Source organism: Rhinopithecus roxellana, chromosome 16 (assembly GCF_007565055.1).
Source record: "Rhinopithecus roxellana isolate Shanxi Qingling chromosome 16, ASM756505v1, whole genome shotgun sequence".
NCBI classification, from domain to species: domain Eukaryota; kingdom Metazoa; phylum Chordata; class Mammalia; order Primates; family Cercopithecidae; genus Rhinopithecus; species Rhinopithecus roxellana.
In genome coordinates this window covers 43,309,341-43,333,294 of record NC_044564.1, presented here as the reverse complement: position 1 = coordinate 43,333,294, position 23,954 = coordinate 43,309,341, and the positions used below count along the sequence as shown (strand labels likewise).

The following is a 23,954-nucleotide window of genomic DNA, read 5'->3' as shown; positions in this document are numbered from 1 at the left end:
ATCATCAACCTGTCTTGTGAAAATACTCCCCATAGCTCATTTTTTCTACCAAGGAATAGAGCTTTAAATGTGAAAGGAATAAACTGCAATTGAGGTAAACAGGAGAAACTCTCTCATTGAAATTAATACATGCATATAAGTTTGGATTCTGGCATCAGATATTCCTAGCACAGACTGTAGCACCAGTTTCATATCCCACATCAGGGACAGAGGACTCTAACTTGCTGTGACCACACTGAGTCCATGGTAAGTGGGCCCTGTGGAAATTAGTTGAGGATCAATAAGAGGGCCCAAATAAAGAGGAAGAAAGGGGGCTTATGATTACATCTTTTCCAAATTCAATTTTAGTAAAGATGGCTTAGCCTATCCTATTTTGTTGTCTAGAGAGATCTTGATATTGGTGCCAATGTCTATAATATAAACCAAATCCAAAGGCTCAAAAGGAAATGCTGAAAATTAATCCTTCCCTGGTTCTATGCATGACTTCCTAAGTCCGCTGCACCTAGCACTATACAGTGAGACTCCAGGCAGTTGCTTTGCAGAATCCATCTGGATACATCTTCTGGGAAATAAATAGATCTAAACTGTTTTTTTTTTTTCTTAGAATCTCAATTCAGACTCTTTACACATGCTCACATCTTGCTAGCCTTTGGCATTTTAAAGCAATTAAACTTCTATCACATGTCCCAATAATGGCTTCAACAGGCTTCATTTTATGGTGTTATACCAGAAGACACAGTACACCCTGAAATATCCAGAGTCATCCTTGGAAGAGCCAAAAAGAAAGCTGTTGTGATCACTGCTGGATGTTAACAAATGGGAAGTTGCTCTTTGATACTCAATGTCATTCTTCAATCTGTAAGTGCCACAGAAAATCCCTGATAGAAATGACTGAAGAAGGTCGTTTCTCAGCAAGAACAGGGGAAAGTGTTAGGGACCAGATGTTAAACTTTCCTTCCAAGTCATATATATAATTATATATTATATATATATTATATATTATATATTATTATAATATATTTTATTATATATATATTATTATTATATATTCATTATATATTATATATGTATATAGATATATATATATTATATATATATATATTTTATATATATCTTATTATATAGATATTTACTATTATATTTATATATTTATAGATTTATATTTTTTCTATTATATATATTTATATTAATATATCTATATTATATATATATATGCACATGATGTTTTCATGAGTTCTGAAGTTTTGAAGATGAGAGCAGTACTTTGTGTAGTTGACTTGGACAAGACAAAGTTATGTAGATGATTTCCTAATATGTTTTCCCCCTTTATTACCTTGCAGGGTTATTCTGAGGATTATAATTGATTTGAGTACCTTAGTGGTAAGAAATACTGTATGTCTTGTAGACCACAGTAATCAATGGATAAATATATAGTAGAAAGAAATTCTGAAGACTTGAGCTTGAGTTTCTATGGCTTTGCACAAGTTCTTTTCGTGTTCATGAGACCTAGTTTCTTCAGCTAAAAAATGTGAATAATACTATCTTGCTAATAAGATCGTTGTATTTTATTAGCTACTGTGTAATAAAATACGTATGTAAGATATGAATTTTGCCTCCCCTGTAAAATTTCCCCCCAGCCTTTCATTTTGAGAAGCATGCTCAATGCATTACATGTGCTTCAATTGTAGGGGCAGTAGGATTCAGAAATAGACACGTCAGTGCATTTTCTATTTTCACCTTTGTACACTGAGCATGATTTTTCATTCAACTCAGTCAAACTGATTCTATCCTAACAATGCTGTATGTACTTAACGCCTTAAGGAATGTGCATTCAAAGAAGGAAGTATCTAGACTTCCTTCTTTGAGTGATAATGCAAGTGCAGGTTAATTAAGGGAACTTTTATCTTCTCAAAATGTTTCTGTAAGAGAAGCAGAAATATTTGGGATAACCATATGAAAAGATACATCATATCCTGTGCAGTCAACTCTCATTTCTTTTGCTCCTGGCATGAGGGAAGGGGTATTTGAGAATCATGCCTGTAGAGTCTCAGGGCCTATGCTGGAGATGTTAGCCTAATTAACCAGACTTTGCCAGGAGATGCCATCCCTAATAACCTAAGTGTTCTCAAAGTGTGGTCCCCAGACCAACAATATACCAGCATCACCTGAAAGCATGTTAGAAATTCACATTTCTGGGCCTTACCTCAAAAATCCTGCATCATTGGGACCGAGCAGTGTGTGCTTTAACAAGTCCTGGGTGATTCTGGTGCACATGCAAGTTTGAGGACCACTGTCCTAAGTCGCCCACCATATGTAATGAATTACCTTCTCTCCTGTGCATCTGGAAGTGCCATCCTTAGAAGAATAAAGTGCCATCCCTAGAAGAAATGAAAAAGTAGTCTCTCAAATCGTGTTTTTCCTGCTGTTTCAATAAGGAAGTTGTGAAAGGTTTTCCTCAAACATCTCTCTTGTCAGTTGCTGAGCCATTTGCTCCCAGTTACATCCGTTCTCTTTTCTGTCAATTGGACCATGACCCTATGTTTTCAAACTTCCTATCACTCTTAAAGGGGAAGAAAAAAAATCGAAAACCTTTTCCATTCTACTGCCTTCGTTCCATCCCTCCTTTCACAACTAAAAATTCCCAGCAAGTAGTCGAATTAGCTGCGTCCATTTCCTTACTGTTCATTCAGTCCTTCTGTAATTCTTTGCAATCTTGTTTCTACTTTTATTGTTTCTACTTCCACCTTTGAAGAGAAATTATTCTACAACTTTGACCCATCTCCTGCTTGCCATATCTGAAGACCTATTGTCTTCCTCTAGGATTCATGCTCTAGATCAACCCAGTCTAGATCTCTCTTTCTTTTTAGTGATATGCAGATATAGCCCTGGTTCTTTGACTCTTTATTCTTTTCTCCCCTTCTTTAACCTTAGCCATTCCCTGAGGTCTGTTGTTTACAGAGGGAGAGAGGGAAGGAGGGAGTTTCTCTCTTTCTTCCTCTCTCTCCCTCCCTCCCTTCCTCTCCCATCCTCTTAATGCCACTGCTTTTCTTTCACATGTCTGCCTTTTTTTCAGTTACAAGTATCATGTCTTCAGTAAAGATTTTCAGTTCTACATCTTCAACATTGACTTCAACCATTACCAATCTAGAATCTCTGCACAAGGCCCTCTCTATGTCATTTACAGCTGAGAACTTCTAAAACAGAAGCTATCAATCATCTTTCACAAAACAACTTCTCCCTAAAGCTGACCTCTGTTGTCAGGGGATACCCTTCTGGCCATCATGCTGTTCTTGACTCCTTGGTCACCTCCAGTTTTAATTGCAAAACTCCATTGCTTCTTCATTACCTGATCTCTCATTTCATTCACCATTCCCATAACCTGGTTTATAATCTCACAAGCCTGCACCATTGCAATAGGTTCCCTGCCTCAGTCCTTCTTCCCCTGATATCCCGTATAACAAATCCCAGATTAATCTTTCCAGAATATCAATTCAATTATGTCATTTCCTTGATCGTTGGCACTCATTGCCTCCAGAGTAAATCGAGCCATGCATTCCAGGACCACAGAGCTTCCTTGAAAATGCCATTCCAGGTATCCTGGTCTCGTTACCTTTTCTCCATGAACCCAAATCTTACTGAAGGATTTAAGGGCCATCTCAAGTCTTATTTCTTCTAAAAGAACATCCAGTTCTCAGTAATGGCTTACTTTTCATAAATTTTACAGAAATTTCCCTACTGATATCCATTAAGCTTAAAAATTATTTGAGTTTCATGAAAATAAAAGGAAATGCTCCTGAGAAGCCTAACATAATGGCAGAAACTGAGTAGGATATGTGGTAGCTTTCTTCTCAGTGAAATGGTGACATTCTCAGTGACAAGGAATAATTTTTCTTTGTTCTTTGCCATCATCACCTCCAACAGTGGGTGAAGAAGGCTCCTTGTGAGGTAAGCTGATGGATGTGTGGCTGGATGAAATAACCAAATCTTTGTAATTACTGTTAACCACTGAGTAAACAGGCACTCACTTGATATAAATGTCAACTAAATTTTCTATTCCTTTATCTTACGAGAACTTAAGGGAAAAGCAAAGCAAAACTAAAGGAAAATTAAATAAAGAATTATCTAAACGTAATATGTAAATAATCCACAAACAGGAATTTTGGCTGCTGGCTAACCAAACTCCCATTTCATTCATTGTTTGCTCAAGTTTTACATCAAGAAGATCTAGGCTGGGGAACTGACATATGGTCAATCTAATCTTCAACTAGCCTTTACCCAAAGGCCCTTGTGGCACATTTTTTATCTTGTTCTCATCTTTGTCCAGAGAGTCATTCCTAAAAACAAGCAAAAATGGGATCTGGATATGCTGTGGGTTACATGGCTGGGTCTCCCCAAGCTGGTATAATAGTTTTCCTACTCCTGTTCAAGAAATACCCATTAATTACCTTAAGCAAATTACTTGCCTATTGTAACCATGCTGGGAGCAAATAAATGAAGACTGGTCAGAAGAAAATAAGAAAATAATTTGACACTTTTTTCTTTTCTTAAAATGGAAAGAGGCCCTTGACAGAAAGCAGACATATCTCCTTCTTGTTTTAACTCTGCAAATGAAACAAATAGTAATAAATATGTTTCTATATGTTCATATAGAATATAATAAATTGTGTGTGTATATATATAAACATTATATTCCTGTATGTGTATAATGAAGTACATCGTACATGGAGAAGAGGAGCTCCGCAGTATTTTCCTAGTCTGTACTAAAGAGCCTGTCTGACTATGTACAGCTGCCGACCAAACCCATCCCCAAGAGTAGCTTTGAAGTGCAGGCCCAGGAGATAGTATCTGGAAACTTTCCATGTGCAAGTTCTCAGTGGTGGTGACGGCTGGCATGTTTGGATCTGGCTGGAGTTGTTATGAGAGCCTGAGATTTTAGGAAGAGCAAGGGAAAAATAAAAAACAAACCAGGCAGCCGGGCGCAGTGGCTCACACCTGTAATCCCAAAAGTTTGGGAGGCCAAGATGGGCGGATCACCTGAGGTCGGGAGTTCGAGACCAGCCTGGCCAACATGGTGAAAGCCTGTCTCTATTGAAAATACAAAATTAGCCAGGCATGGTGGCGCATGCCTGTAATCCCAGCTACTTGGGAGGCTGAGGCAGGAGAATCGCTTGAACCTGGGAGGCAGAGGTTGCAGTGAGCTGAGATCATACCATTACACTCCAGCCCGGGCAACAGGAGTGAAACTCCATCTCTAAATAAATAAATAATAAATAAATACCAGGCAGCAGAACACAGGTGCCAGCTGCTCCATTTTACTACCCCAAGGGAGTCTGCATTTTTGCAGTGAGAAGCAGAAGAAAGCATTGCAACTATAGTTCTGAATCTCTAAGAAGCTCATGCTCCTTTTGCATTGCAACTATAGTTCTGAATCTCTAAGAAGCTCATGCTCCTTTTGCACTGAAATATAAGAGTACATGAAGAAGAGAGAGCGGAGGAAGGGAATAAGACAGAGGAAGAAGTAGGTGTTTCTGGGAGCATTCTGGCTTTCCACTGTCAGATATTTAGGTGTGAAACTGCCGACAGGAGACTGAAAAGTATCACTTCCCACTTTTTCTTTCTTCCTTAGGAAGCTTCATTTTGTTTTCATATTTCGCTGTTTCTTTTTACATTAAAAAAAAAAAAAAAAAAAACATTACCTAAGTGTTTACATTATGCATGTGGGATGTGGCAACTTGGGAAAGTGTCCCAAGGTTCTCTCAGTTGCATGCTCTCCTCCTGTCCTGCACATTTGGCCTGGTTTGATTAGTAGGTGAGGGAGGCACAGGGTACATGGTGGGAGCAGTTATTTCAGAGCAGGTGGTTCAGCACATTGAGGATCAAAGAATCCCAAGGTGCTAGGACTGCAACAGCTGCAGGCAGCTCTTTGATCTCTGGTTCGGAATTTCTACCCAGCCCACAGATCAAGCAGCCCTCCTCAAGACAGGAATTTGGGTAACTACCTTTTATTCTGGTGGTTTACTTATAGGTAGATGAGAATAGCAACAACTTGATTGATGGCAGCTGACACCCAGCAATCGTGGTTGTCTTTGAGTTCTCCTGCAGTCTGGTCTCACCCTCTATTCCCTGCATACTTACTCTCCCCTTCCCCTGCTGGCCATTCACCCGACTGTAGGAATGCTGGTTTCCTTGGTGCCTCAATGAACCACACAAAGACTTAATTATCTAACTAGGATGCTCAGTCTTGGCCCCTGCGATGTACTACCTTCGTCTCCACCTAACTAAATCCTACACATGCATGAAAGCACAATCCAAATACGGATCACTTTCCCCTCAGGTTACCTTAGGTTACTGCAGATTTGGGTTCACATGGGTTGAGTACCTACTGTACACATGGTTCCATGAGTTTCTTCCTATCCCTTGTATTTGACTGATTTCTTACTCTTTGGATGTCCTTTTATACTTACAGCAATTATACCGTTTGGTGCTTTTGTTTCTCAAATTATAAAGTTATTCTTGTCTCACCTCCTACTTGAGTGAGAACACAAATTATTTTCTATTGCATTTGGATCTCACTGTTGAGTATGGTGTTGAATACAGAGTACGTGCTTTGCAACCTGAGTGATATAATAATTAGTTGGATCAATTTTTATATTGGTGAAGTATATTGAAACAGATGCTTTCGAATAATCAAATAATTGAATCTAATTTATCGTCCATGTTTCGTGTTTTGACGGTTATGTGCATCTGAACAAATAGAAATATAGGTGCAGGATGCCTGACTGCCCTCTAGGAACTAGATTATTGATGTTAACAGTTGGGAGAGTACTCTCTCTCCATAGTACTGTCACATTCCGATTTGAGTTGCATGTACGGTGACCAGTCTCCTGGTTTGCCCAGGAATGAGGGAATTCCCAGGGCTCAAGCATTTCAATGCTAACATCAGACAGCCCTGAGCAAATGTGGACATTTACTCTCTCTCCCTGGTCACAAGGAATAGGGAGGGATTTTAGCTATGCTTTTACATTAAATACTCAGTAATGAACAGTTGTTACTAAGTTGCATTTTTTCACGTATAGGCCAAATTTAAAGCTTCTACTAGGCTCCTTGGAGAGAGTTTTTGGTGCTGCTTGTTTGCCTTAATTTATTTGTTTGCCCTATTTTATGTATTTGTTTGTGGGACGCTGCATAACACTGTGTTTTAGCAGAAAGGTCCTCTTTCACTTTAGGAAGCTCAAACTGTTTGCAACCAGTCAATTCCTTGTAGAGTGATTTACTAATAATCTCGTTAGTGTCATCATGAACTATCCATTCAGTGTAATGTTGTAAAACTGTTAAATAGCTGGCTCCAGTAAGGACCATCCACTAAAAGAGACGAACATATACCTCATTTTTCCTGGTTACAGCTTCTTGTGCCCAGAAACTTCTATTTTTTTTTTCCCCCTGCTGAGCTTTCTAGCTTATCTTTAGAATAGAGTCTTTTAGGCCTCCGAGCTAAAGCTGTTGTGTGTATTAACTGAATCTGCTTTCAAACTACGCAATTACCTACTTGTGTGCCTAACGATTATCTTCTCTCAGCACTTCTGGTCTCATCAGAAAATAAGAATATACCTGCCAGAGAATATTAACTATTTTCCTGTGTTCTCTTGTCCATCTGACTATTCCAAGCAGGGAAGCCTTTGGATACTTTTGAATAAAAACTAGCTGTACTTCTGGTGCAAGATGAAACGGCTTTCCCGAGCTTACGTGCATAAATAAGGCTATTTGTGAGACCTCAGTTGATACCTTATACCTATCAAAATGTAAACAGCCCTGAACTCTAAAGGAACAGATATGACGGTAGGCAAGTTTTACAAACTTCCTTTATTGAAACAGAGCTTGTCCTGCCTCACTCCACTAAAAAACAAATTTATTTTCCGAAATGTACTCCAGTAACTTTGCTTCAATATCTTTAATTATTCCATATATGTACTTTGTTCCCTCAATATGTTTTTAATATTTGATTTTTGAATTTTAACTAAGGTTAAAACTGAATTGAATGTTTCTGCCCCCACTCTTAGGAATGAAAAATTCTATTTGAACTGGTCGGGATTCCTGTTCACACCAATGTTAATAGTGCTCTGATTTCATGCAATTTTGCATTTTACACAGTGCTTGCACAAAGAGGCTTCCTCTTGATCATCATAAAATTATATTCAGGCTCAGCTTTTGCTCTGAACTGGGCATGAGAAATGTGCATAAGTAAGATTACTTTCGTTATGGAATGGCTGTATCAGAACCAACCGTTTGTACAGTATATTTGCTATAATTGTACATTGTAAAATGTGAATATTGGCTCTGTACTTGAATAAATTTCAAATGTTAAGGGTGACTTTACAGAAATCAGTAATAAAAAGAACAGGTCTCTTAATTTCCCCTTACAATTCCCTAGTAAACACTTTATGACACTTGGTGAATTAAATAACATTTCTCTTCTCGGTACCATTCATTCATTTCACAAATATTGATGAAAGCCCTGCTCCAAGCCAGGCATTTCACAGCCCCTGGAGAGACTCATACTCTGAACCCTTGGGAGCCCCTCAGGATAACAGTAGATGAGCAAGACAGACTTGACTCAAATGGTCACCCAAAAAGTCAATGTTTCTCTCTTTATAGGTCATTTTGAGTATGAAAATTTTATGTAAAAAATTGTCAGTGCTTCCAAACTACTTAATGGCTCTTTCCCCTATTGACACCAGATTTTGAGGGAGTTCATCTGCCCAATTTATTTATTTATTGTGCAATTTCCCTTATTGACATATTGACCTTCATTGATCTACTCAGCAACCAGTTTTCTTGTTTATTAATATTGTATTAGTATGAAGTTTTTTTTTCATTGACCAGTCTGCAGTTTAACTGTAGCTAGTCAGCCTCTTTTCTAAGCATCTAGTTTGAGTGTTTCATGAACAGACATTGTCTCTGGAGGGTAGAAATTGAATTGGAAAAGGAAACAAATTTATGGCCTTCATAAAGTCTCAAGGTGCGTTTCTACTTAACTCAAGTGGTTGTTTAACAGGCATGAAGTGTTTGCTGTATCTGATTGTTCACGTTAATTTATGTCCTCATGGTTGTTAGGTGGACAGTTATGGAGGAGGGGAGGTGGAAATAGGAGCCAGTGCAGCTGAGTGCAAGCGTGGGTGCTCAGGTGGGGCACGTACTTGGTATTGCAGTGACAGCTCAAAGCCCTTGCCCTCTCCAAGTCCCCACCTCCCTTCTCCACACCCCCAATATGCAACTAAATCTTTCATCTTATTTCCCTAAACTGAAATAAAATGATGAGTTGTGCTAGTTTAAAACCACTTGACCCTAGCATGGGGGATATTTAAGGACGATCGGAGGTAGAACTCCTGACATAACATCTTTCCATTTCAATTTCAATTTCAGTTTCCCCGGGGTGGGGGAAACATCCCATCGACTGTCCATGATGACCTGGTGTAGGCTATGGGTAAATGATGAGTAAGAATATAATGATTCTCATGATCGCCACAGTTTAGTTCCTTAAGCCCAAATTTGACATTTCTTTTGTATCATGTGAGTACCTCTGTCCCTTTTTAATGAACCCTTATGATGTTATGGAACTAAAACTAAATATTCAGAATTTTTCATAAAAGTTATCAACTTGTGATAAGGTTTTTGATAACTTTCATTTTGTTTACTCTTTTCTGGATAAGATGCTTTACAGTGAATATGCTTACTTTTTAATTTAAGAAAAATAATAAAAATTACAGAAGTACATTTGTAAAACTCCTACCTATATCTGTGCCATAACAAAGTAGGTTTACTTTTTTTATTTCATATGTCCTATCTGGCTAAGTACCTGTTATTAAAGTAAGGTGACCTTACATTCATATGGTTCTTTACACAGATTTTCTCACATGGAGCTTCATGAACTTAATAATGTAGATAACATAGATCATAACATCCCAAAACAAAGAAAATGTGTATTATTTTTTCTTGTTTGCTGACAATTATGTGATTAGCAAATCGCATGAATAAGTCAGTATTTTTTCATCCTAGCACAATGTTCCTTTTTTATATACTATAATTTATTTGTCCTCTATGTGCATCAAGTTCTGTTAACACAGAACATATAAAGAAACAAGACCCAGTGGCTGTCATCAAGCGGTTTATAATGCAGCTGGAGTAAAAAGACATATGCTGACGGAGAGAGTTCATTGGCAATGCAATTGATGGCACAGATAAAAAGTGCAGTGCCTGATAACAGTGTGTGGCACATCAAAGGCATTCAAGAAATGATGGATGGATGGAGGGATAGATGATGGATGGATGGATGGATGGATGGATGGATGGATGGATGGATGGAGGGAGGGAGAGATAGATGATGGATGGATGGATGGATGGATGGATGGATGGATGGAGGGATAGATGATGGATGGATGGAGGGAGGGATAGATGATGGATGGATGGATGGATGGATGGATGGATGGATGGAGGGAGGGATGGAGGGATGGATGGATGGAGGGATGGATGAATGGATGGAGGGATAGATGATGGATGGATGGATGGATGGAGGGATAGATGATGGATGGATGGATGGATGGATGGAGGGATGGAGGGATGGATGGGTGGATGGAGGGATAGATGATGGATGGATAGATGGAGGGATAGATGATGGATGGATGGATGGATGGATGGATGGATGGATGGATGGATGGATAGATGATGGATGGATGGATGGATGGATGGATGGATGGATGGATGGATGGAGGGAGGGATAGATGGATGGATGGATGGGCAGAAGGGCAGATGGACTGACAAATTAATTAGTTACCAGAATAGAAAGGAGAAAAGGCCACTCGTCACAGACAGTCGGATTTCAGTAATGTCTTTTGACTATTTCATTGGTCAGAGAGTACTTCAAGAAGGAAAAGATAGACTAGCCAGGCCTTCAGGAACTTATAAGAGTAGGGCTTAACTCTGCAGAGAGAAAGAAAGAGGGGTTGTCAGGCCAAGTGCTCAACCTGGACAAAGGCAGAGGGGCAGAAAGAGTAGCTTCTGACTGGGGTCTCTAAGAGTGGCCTTCCTAAAGCAAAAGGTTTGGTGATGAGGTTGTTTTGCAGGTAGAATGGAACTACATCTGAGCACACCTTGACAATCAAGCTAATGTGTTTAAGTAATCCGTAAGCATGGGCAGCTATATAAATGTTTGCATAAAGTCATTCATGTGATAATAAAAAATGTTTTAGACAAAAACTGGAAATAGGACATAGTGTTGAATATAAAGTTATAAGAGACAGCTCAATAAGAAGTGGAGATTTTAAGTGCCAACTGGAATTTTAAAGTATTTTTAGAAAGATCTGCTGCACGTGTATATATTATTGTATCAACTAAGTATTCCTATATCTAATTGAAGTTTCTGAGACAGTTATGTCAAATTCAGCTTTAGATCAATAGGTGTGCTAACTGAGAACCAAAAGATCCAAAGACCCGAAGCTGGCATGAAAGTCTAGAGGCCTCCAAATATTTCATGGATCAAGTTTGATAAATTTTGTATATGCTAGAAGAAAGGTAATAATTTATGTCTTCTAAGGTAGTCAACTTAATTACTAGACATGTCAGAACATTGGTATCTCTTGTATGTAAGTTCTTCTTGCACTATGAGAAGTCATATACATTGTTACTTCTCGTTAAACCTATTAATTATTTTATCTTATGAAAACAGTGATGTCATCACTTAAATGCAAGTGATTAAACAGGGGGGCCCTGGAGAAAAACTATGTGCATTAGAATCTGGTTCAACCAGTGACTTGCTAGTCAATCTTGGCCAAGTATTTCTCTGTTCTTCAGTTTTCTCATTAATGAATGATGATAATAATAATGGCACTAACCTCTGAAGATTGTTGGGAGGACTAAATGTAAAACTGTGAACTAGTGCCTGGCATGGAGTAACAATTCATAAATGATAGGTATATTACTGGTAGTGATAGATAATCAATGAAAACTGTACATATGTCTTATTTTCTTGACATGATTATGTATTGGTTTTGCTGGATGTATTTCTCAAATCATTGCCGGAAAGTTAGCTAGGATCCCACAGGGGTGTATCTGGGATCTCCACTGAGTGACTTTATAATTCGACATATGTAGCTTAGTGAAGCTAACCAGTCTCTTGCTTTCCACAGTGAGCCATCTTTATGGATTTGGACTGATGGATGCAGAAGCCATGGTGATGGAGGCAGAGAAGTGGACCACCGTTCCCCGGCAGCACGTGTGTGTGGAGAGCACAGACCGACAAATCAAGTAATGCTTGCTGCTGGCAAACAGCATGACAATGCCCCAAAATAGAGCAAGCCAGTAAATTGCTCAAGACAGCCCCTTGTTGCACACAGAAGCTAAAAGCTCTCTGTAGTTTCTCTCTCATGTGACTATGAAATGGTAATAGAATGACTAGGATTTTGAGCTATTAAATTGATACTAGTATAGCCCAAGAATCCTTCAAAGAAAAGCATCTTTTAAAAAGGGATTGGGTGATATGCTTACCTCTGGGCTATTGAAGGTTTTCTACTGTCAGTATTTCTATTTGATGGTGCAAGTGTTCTCCAGAAGTCAGTGTACTTTTAAAAACTGTAACAACTCTATACCGCGTAGTTATCCAAAGAGTGATGCAAAATGTACAGTCAATGAGATTGCAGTTTACTCACAGCTTTCAGGGCCTATTCCCCAGTTTTAGTGGCATAGACTTGGAGGCTGTGCTGACAAGGTTTGCCAACAGGATTCTATCTTAGTAGGCTTATTAGTGTTTTGCTCTTGGCTTTCTGTTCAGAGACTTTTCTCTCTGAAAAGTAGTTTTGAACCTTGGCTAATGTTGAAACTAGAGACATTGTCATTCTTGAGAAAATGTGTTAGGAAGCAGAGGTAAATCAACTAAAGTTGTTTGAGTTTATTTTCATTCTACTCTTGTGGCAAAGAATGAGAGAGAAAAAACAAAAGGGTGGAAAGTTAACCAGTGTTTGTTGAGCACTTACTATGGGCCACGCCAAGGGCTAGAAACTTCATGTATGTTTTCATGTTAAAGCTGTGTAACAACTTGGGTGTTATTCTCTTTTGAAAAATGAGGAAATGGGATCAAAGGAATTATGTGTTTATTCATTCACAAACTCATTCAGTAAGTAACTATTTTTCTCCCACTTACTGAAAATTAAGCGCTGAGCAAAATATTAGGAATAAAAAGGAGAATAAGTAATACTTCCTACCCTTGTGGAGGTCACAGTCTAATGGAGGCCTCACACCAAAAATATAACAAGTAAATAATTACAAATTGTAATAAATGAATGTTGGAAATTTTAACAATGTAAAAAATAAGAGATGGGGGACGTATTTTCACCGGTGGCTCGATGAAGGTCTCAGGGAGGGGAAATTTAAGCTTTGACCTTGAAGGAAGAAGAGTTAGCCATAGGGACGTCAACAACAACGAAGAAAGTACTTCAAGCAGAGTAGTGCGTGCAAAGTCCCCAACGTGGGAAACTTGAATTACCCAGAGGTTGAACCTGATGCCATTGTGGCTGCAGCCCAGTGTTCAAGGGGAACTGTGGCACAGGAAGAAGCTAGAGAGGAAGACGGGAACCTGTAGGCAAGAGGGAAGAATGTGCTGGCGGGTTACAGAGCGAGGGATGTGAACCCCCGGTATGCTAATCCCCAAGCCTCCACTGTACCACAGTACAGTGGTTCTCACAGTGTATCCCTATCACCTGGGAACTTGTTAGAAATGCAAATTCTTGAGATCCATCCCAGACCTACTCAGTCATACACTCTGGGGCCAGCAGTCTGTGTTTTAACAAGGTGATATCAATGCACACTCAAGTTTGAGATCTATTACCTTCATGAAGATGGAAGAACCTTGTTCCCTTTTCACCTCTCCCTTGCATCTTTCCCACTAACTGGTAATCCTTGCAGTGACCCAGTTATTTTGGTGATAGCACTGTTGTTTAGTATCCAGCTATCAGCTGCTTATCTTACATTGTAAGTTTATTCCATGCCTCCAAGTTCACTCACCTGAGCTCTATGGTGTCATTTGCTCAAACTCCCTCTCTCTCTGTTACAGAACAATCCGCCCTAACAGTGCAGTGCGCTCCATCTACAAAGCTTCGGGCTGCTCGGATAACCCCAACCGCCATGTCAACTACCTGGAGCATGTTGTTGTGCGCATCACCATCACCCACCCCAGGAGAGGAGACCTGGCCATCTACCTGACCTCGCCCTCGGGAACTAGGTCTCAGCTTTTGGCCAACAGGTACAGCAGTGGTCTCTGCCCACCAGTGTAGTAGTCACAGTGACACTCAGCTATTCCTTAAGGAGAAGGGAACTGCTGCTGCTTTCATCTACCCTGGGAACCAGCAGAGGGGGCGCTTAGATGTCAGGATCTCACTGATCGTAAGTAGAGAGTGTGAAGCTGCCTATAATCTGTAGGCATGGAAAAGTGGGGCATTTAATAGTTGGCTAAGAAAAGGATGCAGGAGAAAAATTGAAGGCCACTTGTTCTTTATCCTACAAAAGAATTGCAGAACACTAACTCGTAAGGCCTCTGAGATCCCCTCCCCCACCATTAAGTATCTGCTGCCATTCATTACAGATTAACTGAATTCTCTTGCCCAAGCACTTACTTTCAAAAGTTAAAGGAAATTCTCATTTTTTAAAGCAGGTGTTAACAAATTTTTTCTGCACAGAGCCAGGCAGTAAATGTGCACTGAGCTGTGTAAGCCAGGTCTTTATTCCCAACTACTCTACTCTGCCATTCGAGTACAGAAGCCACCTAGACAATATAAATGAATAGGCATGCCTGTATGCCAATCAAACTTTACTTACAGACAGGCAGCAGGCCAGATCTGCCCTGAGGATTATGGTTTGCTGACCCCTGTTTTTAAGGTTGACTCTTCAGTCTTTTGTTTTTTGTTTTTTGTTTTTTTGAGACGGAGTCTCACTCTGTCTCCAGGCTGGAGTGCAGTGGTGCAATCTTGGCTCACTGGGATCACCACCTCCCGGATTCAAGCAATTCCCCTGGCTCAGCCTCCTGAATAGCTGTGACTACAGCTGCACCCCGCCACACCTGGCTAGTTTTTTGTATTTTAGTAGAGATGGGGTTTCACCGTGTTGGCCAGGATGGTCTCAATCTCCTGACCTCATGATCCACCCGCCTCAGTCTCCCAAAGTGCTGGGATTACAGGCGTGAGCCACCGTGCCCAGCTGACTCTTCAGTCTTTACTGCCCTAGAGGGTATTCAGTTTCTCTTGTTAGCCTCTCCTCCCTGATTCCTCCAAAACACTTCCCCAGCAGGTAAGTAACTGTATTTTGTACAGGCCAAGATCCTGCTGAGAGAATATGGCCAGAATGTTCTATCACACATTTTCTTTTGCTCCCTTGGCTTTTTGAGTGATTGGGAACGTGGGAGAAAGTTGTCAGCAAGTGGGACCGAAGAGGGGAGATGTCAGGTTTTCTTGTGATCCTCATTCTCATGGTGGTTCTAAACGACAAACCAAAGCCTAAAGTTTCTTTGATGTTTTTTTTCTCCCAGAAGAACATTTAATGGGAGCAAAAACGTTCTTATCAGTGGCATATATAGTTCAAATGAAAGTCAACCTTTTATGTAGATATAGCCACTTGTCCACACACCAGGTGACCATGGCAGTGGTGATCTTTGTTAGAACACTAACAACAGGCCAGAGGTGTCGAGAGGCAAGAGGCCCATGAAAGTCTGCACAGCCAACAGTGAGACTGAACTTGCCAGTTGCTTTTAAAAATCCCCAACCTCATCTACTATAGGACAGTGATAGAAGGAGAGAACAATAACTTTTCTGGCTTATAGCAACTAGGAGTACAGAATCTGAAATCTTTTTTTTTTTTTGAGATGGAGTCTTGCTCTGTCACCCAGGCTGGAGTACAGTATTGGCACAATCTCGGCTCACTGCATCCTCCACCTCCCAGGTTCAAGTGATTCTCCTGCCTGAGCCTCCCCAGTAGTAACATTAGTTAAAATGTTACTAGTGATAATAAATTAATCAGAACTTTGGCCTCTGCCTTTGATCCTGGTTCCCGTAATCTCTAAGTGCCAGGCTCAGATAATGTAGCCCTTGCAGGGTTTGGGCAGCTAGTCCTGTAACCATTTTCTGCAGGTAAAATGTACAGCCATTACAGGCATACGCCACCACACCAAGATAATTTTTGTATTTTTAGTAGAGACGGGGTTTCACCATGTTGGCCAGGCTGGTCTTGAGCTCCCAATCTCAAGTGATCCTCTCACCTTAGCCTCCCAAAGTACTGGGATTACAGGCATGAGCCACTGCACCCAGCCCACAGTCTGAAATCTTCATGTATGTTTTATTTCTATCTTAGACTTGCTGTGTTCTTTCAAATCTAACATCTTCCATTAGTGTATGGGAAACCTGGGTTTAGTACTTTAAATGTGATGTGCAGCTTTGCCAGAATAAGTGTCTGCAGGTGCAAGGAACATAAAGATTCGTCAGCATAGGATCCCTGGGCACTTCTTCATGTCCTCCTCCCACTGCAGACAAAGAGGCCTCAGCGGGTTGCCTGCAGGGTAATTTCAGCTACCTGCCTGAGGTTTCTTTCCAGCAAGCAGAACTTCAGATACACAATTACGTGATTAATGAAGGTCTCTCCAGCTGTTGTTACCGAAGCTAGGGAAGGCCTTTATTTCTTGCTTTTTTTTTCTTTACCATTATTCATCTGGGTTTAACTTGAAAACGTATCCTGGTGAAACACTGTGAAGTGCAAAGGTTTGCTTCACATATGTGTGGATCGTGTTCCCCCGAGACCCCTCCCTTGTAGAAAAACAGTCCCTCCACTGTTGCTGTTTGCTTGAAACACTCAACCACTTCAGCCTGTCCGGGCTCTTCCTGCATATTCCGCTATTTATTTTTGGCTTCCCCTGAAATGACGTCAGTGAGGAAACTTGTGAGCAGAGGAGCTATGGATTCCATCACAGGCATTTGGTGGATTGCAGTGTTGCTGGCTTCAGGCTCACATGCATTCTTCAACAGCCGACATCTGCTTTGCTCTTTGCAAAGTGCTGAGCACAAGAGTGCTGCGTGACTTGTGTTGGAGAAAAGAAACAGACATTTCCGACACGCGGTGACCGGCGCTCCCATAGCGTACCTCAGTGTCCCTCATCCACACCACCTGGGAATAAAGTTTGCTCCCAGAATGTGTCTTCTTGGTCTGAAGCAGTTTCTTTAAGTGCAGCTCTTGTTTATCCTCCATCTCAGTCCTTGAAATAAGTAGCCACCGAAGAGAGGTAGAGAGCCTGGAGATTGGAGGGGACTGGAGATGCCAAGATATGTAAAGGATATTGTGAATTCATTTGTCTACAAGCTCCACAGAATTATTGCTCTGAGCCGCTGACCCTTTCCATGTGAAACAGCTGCACCCGGTCCCAAAACCATGAATGGCCACCTTCCAAGGCCTGGCTCCCCCGTTCCCGCTGTGCTTGACACTGGTAGCGTCCCTCCTACCGAGGCAGCTAAAGAAAGACAGTTTCTTTTGGCACTCTTTCCATCTGGAGTACTCTGAAGCTTTCATTTCATTAGAGGAAACTTCTCAAAACCTCTCGGTCTCTGACCTAGTGACAAGGAGGCCTCACACCCTCTCACCTTGGCCCCGTTTCAAAGCACATTCCCAGAATGGAGAGCTGGGAACAGGGGCATAGAAAGGGGTGGAGAGGAGGTGAAGCAAAGGCCTACTTTGCTCCTGGTGTCCTTCATGTTGATGTGCAAGGCAGTCCATCTCCGTGGTGGGGGAAAAAAATGAAGAGGTCAGGTTTTGAAGGAATTTGCCAGAGATGATTGGTAAGAGCAATAAATATTTCCCCTGCCAGATCCTTGTCTTTTTTTCAGAGAAGTCAAGATTTCTCAGGAGGACCATGTAAAGCAAAGAACAAAGATTTTTTTTTTTTTTTTTTTAAATAGGAATTCTGAAAAAGTTTAAAACAATGTTTCCCTAGCAGAGGTGGTTTGAGATGAAGACGTTGGCTTCTTGTGGCAGACTTTCCTCATTTTATCTGTCCTACCGCTCTGGGGGCGGGGGTGACTCTTTTCATCCAGAATTAGAATTTCCAACCCTGCACACTTAACTAGCCTGGCAGCCAACGTGGAAAACTCCCCAAGGCCTTTGAAGCAGCTCCTCTGCTCCATGGCTTGCTCACAGCAGACTGCGCGCTGGCTCCTGGGAGAAGGAGCCAGAGTCTGGAGGCCCACTTGGCATCGCCTCTCCTTTGCAGTGAGAAACCAGAGGCCAGACAATGAGGACGAAGCGGAGGGGGAGAGTCCAGAGGATGATGCTGTCCTTAAACCAGAGGCCAGACAATGAGGACGAAGCGGAGGGGGAGAGTCCAGAGGATGATGCTGTCCCTAAACCAGAGGCCAGACAATGAGGACGAAGCGGAGGGGGAGAGTCCAGAGGATGATGCTGTCCTTAAACCAGAGGCCAGACAATGAGGACGAAGCGGAGGGGGAGAGTCCAGAGGATGATGCTGTCCTTAAACCAGAGGCCAGACAATGAGGACGAAGCGGAGGGGGGGAGTCCAGAGGATGATGCTGTCCTTAAACCAGAGGCCAGACAATGAGGACGAAGCGGAGGGGGAGAGTCCAGAGGATGATGCTGTCCTTAAACCAGAGGCCAGACAATGAGGACGAAGCGGAGGGGGAGAGTCCAGAGGGTGATGCTGGCCTTAAACCAGAGGCCAGACAATGAGGACGAAGCGGAGGGGGAGAGTCCAGAGGGTGATGCTGGCCTTAAACCAGAGGCCAGACAATGAGGACGAAGCGGAGGGGGAGAGTCCAGAGGATGATGCTGGCCTTAAACCAGAGGCCAGACAATGAGGACGAAGCGGAGGGGGAGAGTCCAGAGGGTGATGCTGGCCTTAAACCAGAGGCCAGACAATGAGGACGAAGCGGAGGGGGAGAGTCCAGAGGATGATGCTGTCCTTAAACCAGAGGCCAGACAATGAGGACGAAGCGGAGGGGGAGAGTCCAGAGGATGATGCTGGCCTTAAACCAGAGGCCAGACAATGAGGACGAAGCGGAGAGGGGGAGTCCAGAGGATGATGCTGGCCTTTTCAATATTGACAAAATATACATCCTAGTCCGGGGACCTGAAACTATGGTCACTGTGTATGGTTGGCTTTCCAGAAGTCCTCATTTACCTAGACATTTCAGTGAGGAATTTCGTCAAAATTGTTGATCTCCTCACCACAGGAATTCCTTGAAAGTCTGTTTTCTGCGAAGTGCTGAACACGTTGATGTAGTCTGCATGGGCCGTCTGGAGCCCCTCGGTGGCTCCCTGTCCTGGCTGACGGGCACTTGCCTGAACTCCTGTGGAGAACAGCTGTTGGAGGAGGAACAGTTTCCCCAAGCATCTGCAGGTGCTAAGCACTGGAAGGCACTCAGCAGCATTCAGAACTCCAGTCCAGCTTGAGCTCTGTGCCCCATTAGCCCGGCGTGCACGCTCCCCTGGCAAGCCCTGTGGATCATTCAGTGGGTGGGCGCCGTGGGTCAATGGAGAAGTCTTGGAATGGACTTTCCTTTGTTCTTCCCCTGCCCTCCCACCCTCTCGGTTCTCCCCTTGGCCTGTATACCCTGCCTAACAAAAAGGCAAATTGAATATTCACAGCAAGTGATTTACTTCTATAAAGAGCATGGAGGTCGAGTATGTAGGGAGAAGCCAGGTGGGCTTGGGTCCTTTGAAAATGTTTTTAGTGAGAGCAACTTTAGATATAAGCCTATATACTATGACACATTCACAGTCTGCCTGTGTCAAAATTTTTCAAACAAAAGCTTATCCCAGCAGATTCTTTCTTCAACTGCATTTGTTATAATTATGAAAAGCTGTCTTTTTTTCTTCCTAAATCTCCCTCATTGAGTTTTAGATTTAGCTTAGATGTATTGGCCCTCTGTTCCAAATTTTGGCCTCTGACTGAAAGCTGAAACTTTGCCTCCCTTTCTAAATTTGATTACAGATGAATATCTCTGCTTCTAATTATGTCCTTAAATAGAGAGAAGGTATACTTTCTAATCTGCAAAACCTATAGGGTCCTATAATTAAATATGTTTAAAATGTAGTGTTTATGCTTCAGTCGTTTCTGTCACTTCCCTACCCAAATGTTCAATGACAGACTATTGACATTTGTAAGGCATCATGGTGTATAAATGCATCTGTGGCTTGCAGTAAAAATTACACTTTTGCAGTGAATGTTTTACTTTCCAGTAACACCCAACCACGTGAACCTTCTTCCTTCATTCAAAAGAAGGTACAGCCTTTGGAGTTAGACAGAGCTGGGTTTTTCTTGACTTCACTGATACCTGTATTTCAATTTAGAAAGCCTAATTTCCTCATTTATAAAATGGATGTAATAGTATATACCTCACAGAGTTGGTTAGTACATGTAGTAAGATCACGTACAGTTACATACTTAGCACAGTGCCTAGCATAGTAAGCACTTAATAAGTGGTAACTCTTATTTACACAGTGCTTCTTGAAGCACCTGGTACATGACTCTATCGGGCCAGTTGACTGGGCCCCTCTCCCAAAAAGTCTAATTCTAATCAGTCTGGGGTGAGGTCCAAGGATGTGCATTTCTAATAAGCTCCCAGGTGATACTGAAGCTGCCTGTCCACAGACCACACTTTAAATAGCAAGGATTTAAAAGATCATCCAGCTTTTTCATACACATTCTTATTACTTTTGTGTCATCAAAAGACTTGGGAGCAGTATGTTGCTGGATGCTGTGCAAGGAAATTACAAAGGGGCTTATAATATAAAACAGATACTTCAATAAAAGCCATCTATTCTAAAATGAATTAAATCTTGAGGAAGATTAAGTACTTATGTACCCACAAGAAGGAATGCATTTTGGGGTTGGTGAATGAATTGATAATAGTTTGCATATTGGAAGGTTTTTTACCAAGAAAAACAGAAAACAAACAAAAAAACCTTATCATTTGGGTATTACAGACCTCTAGCCAGTTTCTTTCTCCTTCTCAATCTTAAAGAAGTAATTGAGATTAGGAAGGAGAGAAAAAGCACATAGTATGTTTTAAATACTCTGTATCAGAAGAAATTATTTAAAACTTACAAAAACCAAACATCTAAAAAAAACAAAAAACTCAACTACAGTGGAGCCAGATGTGTTCTTTGAGCTCTACCTTAAATTGTAATGAAGCACTTTAAAAAAATAAAAAACAAGGCCGGGCGCTGGTGGCTCACACCTGTAATCCCAGCACTTTGGGAGGCCGAGGCGGGCGGATCATGAGGTCAGGAGTTCAAGACCAGCCTGACCAACACAGTGAAACCCCATCTCTACTAAAATTACAAAAAAAAAAAAAAAAAAAAAAAAAATTAGCCAGGTGTGGTGGCAGGCACCTGTAATCCCAGCTTCTCAGGAGGCTGAGGCAGGAGAATCGCTTGAACCCAAGAGGCAGAGGTTGCAGTGAGCCGAGATCGCACCACTGCACTCCAGCCTAGGTGACAGAGCGAGACTCTGTCTCAATAAATAAAGAGACAAAAGAGAAAACTTCCAGGAATATTGTCCTGATGTCTAGTTCTGTAGTGAACATTAATATTGTTTGAATAATAGTGGATGATTCTGAAACTAAGATCCATTTACAATTTTAGAAATAATTATTTGATAACACATAGCTGTATTTATAAAACATCTTATTTAGTTGCCATAACATCATAAAAGAGTGCTATAGCCTTAATACATTGGCTAGACTGTTTAAGAGGAAAGGAAATAAAGCTTACAGTAATTATATAAGTTATTTCCTGAGTTAATTCCTCAAAAGGATATACTACACTTGATGGTCCTCTTTTCTACCAGGCTCCGTCCAAAGTAATTTATTTGGAAACCACTTGCAAGGATAGGGCTCCGGGGCACCATTTTAATAACTGGATGCATAATTTGTGCCATCACATGCATATATCGTTTCATCAAGCACATGATTATGAAGTCAACTTTGACAGGACAGAATTGCACTGCAAGAGGAGAAATGGATAAAGGCATGGAGTTAATCTACTTAGGCTTTCAGCACACTGGCTCTGCTTTATTGACATTTTACCCACACTAATAATGTTGGCATGTGTCTGACTTCTTCACTGTTGGCACAGTGCAGACATTCACACTGGGCATTAAACTTTTTAGTTGATAAAAGAAGATCCCACAATTGGAATCTCTGTAGCAGGTGTCCATGGTTTGACACTTGATTGTCTTAAGCAAGTATGTTCTTTGCAAACAAAGCACATCTACAAGCTATATTACCTTTTGTTATATGCAGAGATGCAGTTTCCTTTAATGTTACAATGGTAGAAAATAAGTAACTGAAGTATTGAATCCAGGTTAAAATACACAACAATGTGTACCTATAAAGGACGGAATGAAACTAGAAATGTGAAGCCCAGTTAGGTGACAACATCCGTCCATGCCTGTTTTTCTCCCCATCAACTCTTTCACCAAAATGTGATGGTCGTGTTTGGCTGTATTTTCATTCTTCTCCTCAACTCTTATATTCACATGAAATTAATGAACATTCCAATTCTGAATAATGTGAAGAGACCAGGGGAGTGGAAAACTGCTTAGCCACATAGACAAAGCCCATTTATGTTTGGGCTTTGAAACACTTATTTGAATTTTGATTTGTGGATATTTCTTCTTGGCACTCAGTTTATATTTAATTTTTGTTCCTGATGTGATTTGAAAGTGATTGGTAGCAATGGAATGACTTTCAAAGGTGGACAGGAAAGGGTGGAAGGGAAGAAACGTAGGGTCTGCTAATCCAGCAGTCAAATCATTGACCCATGGGTGATTAAAAGTTGGCTAAGGTTGTGGAAACAAGACTGCCCCTCATGTGATGGCAGCTTCAAGTCTCCTTTGTAGTTTTTGGATGTGAGGCAATGAGCCAAATGTTCTGTCTAAACTGTTTGGGAACTGCTTTTAAGTTCAGCACTCTTGGAGAGGTATTATGTGACAAGTTGTTGCTTCAGTGCCCTCAAATGGCACCATGGCCTCAACGAATTAGAGCTTAAGCTGGAGCTGTGGAACTTAAGGAAGGAAGTGGTTCTAAACTGCTTTTCTGCCTCTAGCCATTTCTATATCAACATATTCCCTTTAACAACATCTCTCTGTTAGAAAGGGCAGTTTGAAAAAGCTCCTCTTCCCCTATCTCTGTTGTCTTTTTGCCCAACATACACATGTTGTGGGTTTTTAGTGAAGGATTCAATGGATGTAAGTTAAGTATATAATGACACAGCCATTTCTTCTTACCCAAGTCTAGTCTTAAGCCATAAACTTGTGAAATGAGCCGATTGTGGTCGTTCAGTGGATTGTAGGATCTCCATAAAGTGCACCATCCTTTCTCTATTGAGTACCCATTCCAGTGGGAAAATATTCATGTAAAAAGCTACCATCTTCATCCTTGTCATTATGAGCCAAACTTGCTAAATCCAACCTGGTTCCTCACTGAATTGAATTCCTCTATTTTGAGAGGAAACCGTTATAGGTCGTATACAGATGTCCTAAAAAGAGAGAGAGAATAGGCTTCATGTCCAGGTAAAGTTTGAAAATCACTGCCTCCCAATTAACCCCGTTATGGAAATTGACAAAACACATTTGCATATTCTAAAGACCTGAGATGTCCTCTATTAAAGAGTTCTATCCATCTTTGATTCAGCCTTTCCCAAATTTTTTGACCATGGGACACCTGAGAATGCTGCCTAATAATTTTCATTTTTCGGTCTTTCAAGGGTTCAGGAACATATAGCAGGTGATTTTCCTGTTTATTGCTTTTTTCTAGGGAATATTGCAAAGTGCTAGTCATTTACCTATCACAGTTCAAAATTGTGTTTCTGAACCCTTTAGCTTTAGAATCCTGCTGGCATTTTAGAAAGAGCCTCAG

General features: G+C 41.1%; 1 protein-coding gene across 3 annotated transcripts in view; it reads left to right on the top strand.

Moving 5' to 3' along the window:
* The window catches only part of PCSK5 (proprotein convertase subtilisin/kexin type 5), a 466,860-nt gene that overhangs the window by 254,050 nt on the left and 188,856 nt on the right, over window positions 1–23,954 (top strand). For all 3 annotated transcript variants that reach the window (XM_030920278.1, XM_030920277.1, XM_030920279.1), the window contains exons 11-12: window positions 12,180–12,297; window positions 14,099–14,287. In XM_030920278.1, coding sequence (XP_030776138.1) covers window positions 12,180–12,297; window positions 14,099–14,287 — 307 coding nt within the window. The remainder of the gene's footprint in view (window positions 1–12,179; window positions 12,298–14,098; window positions 14,288–23,954) is intronic.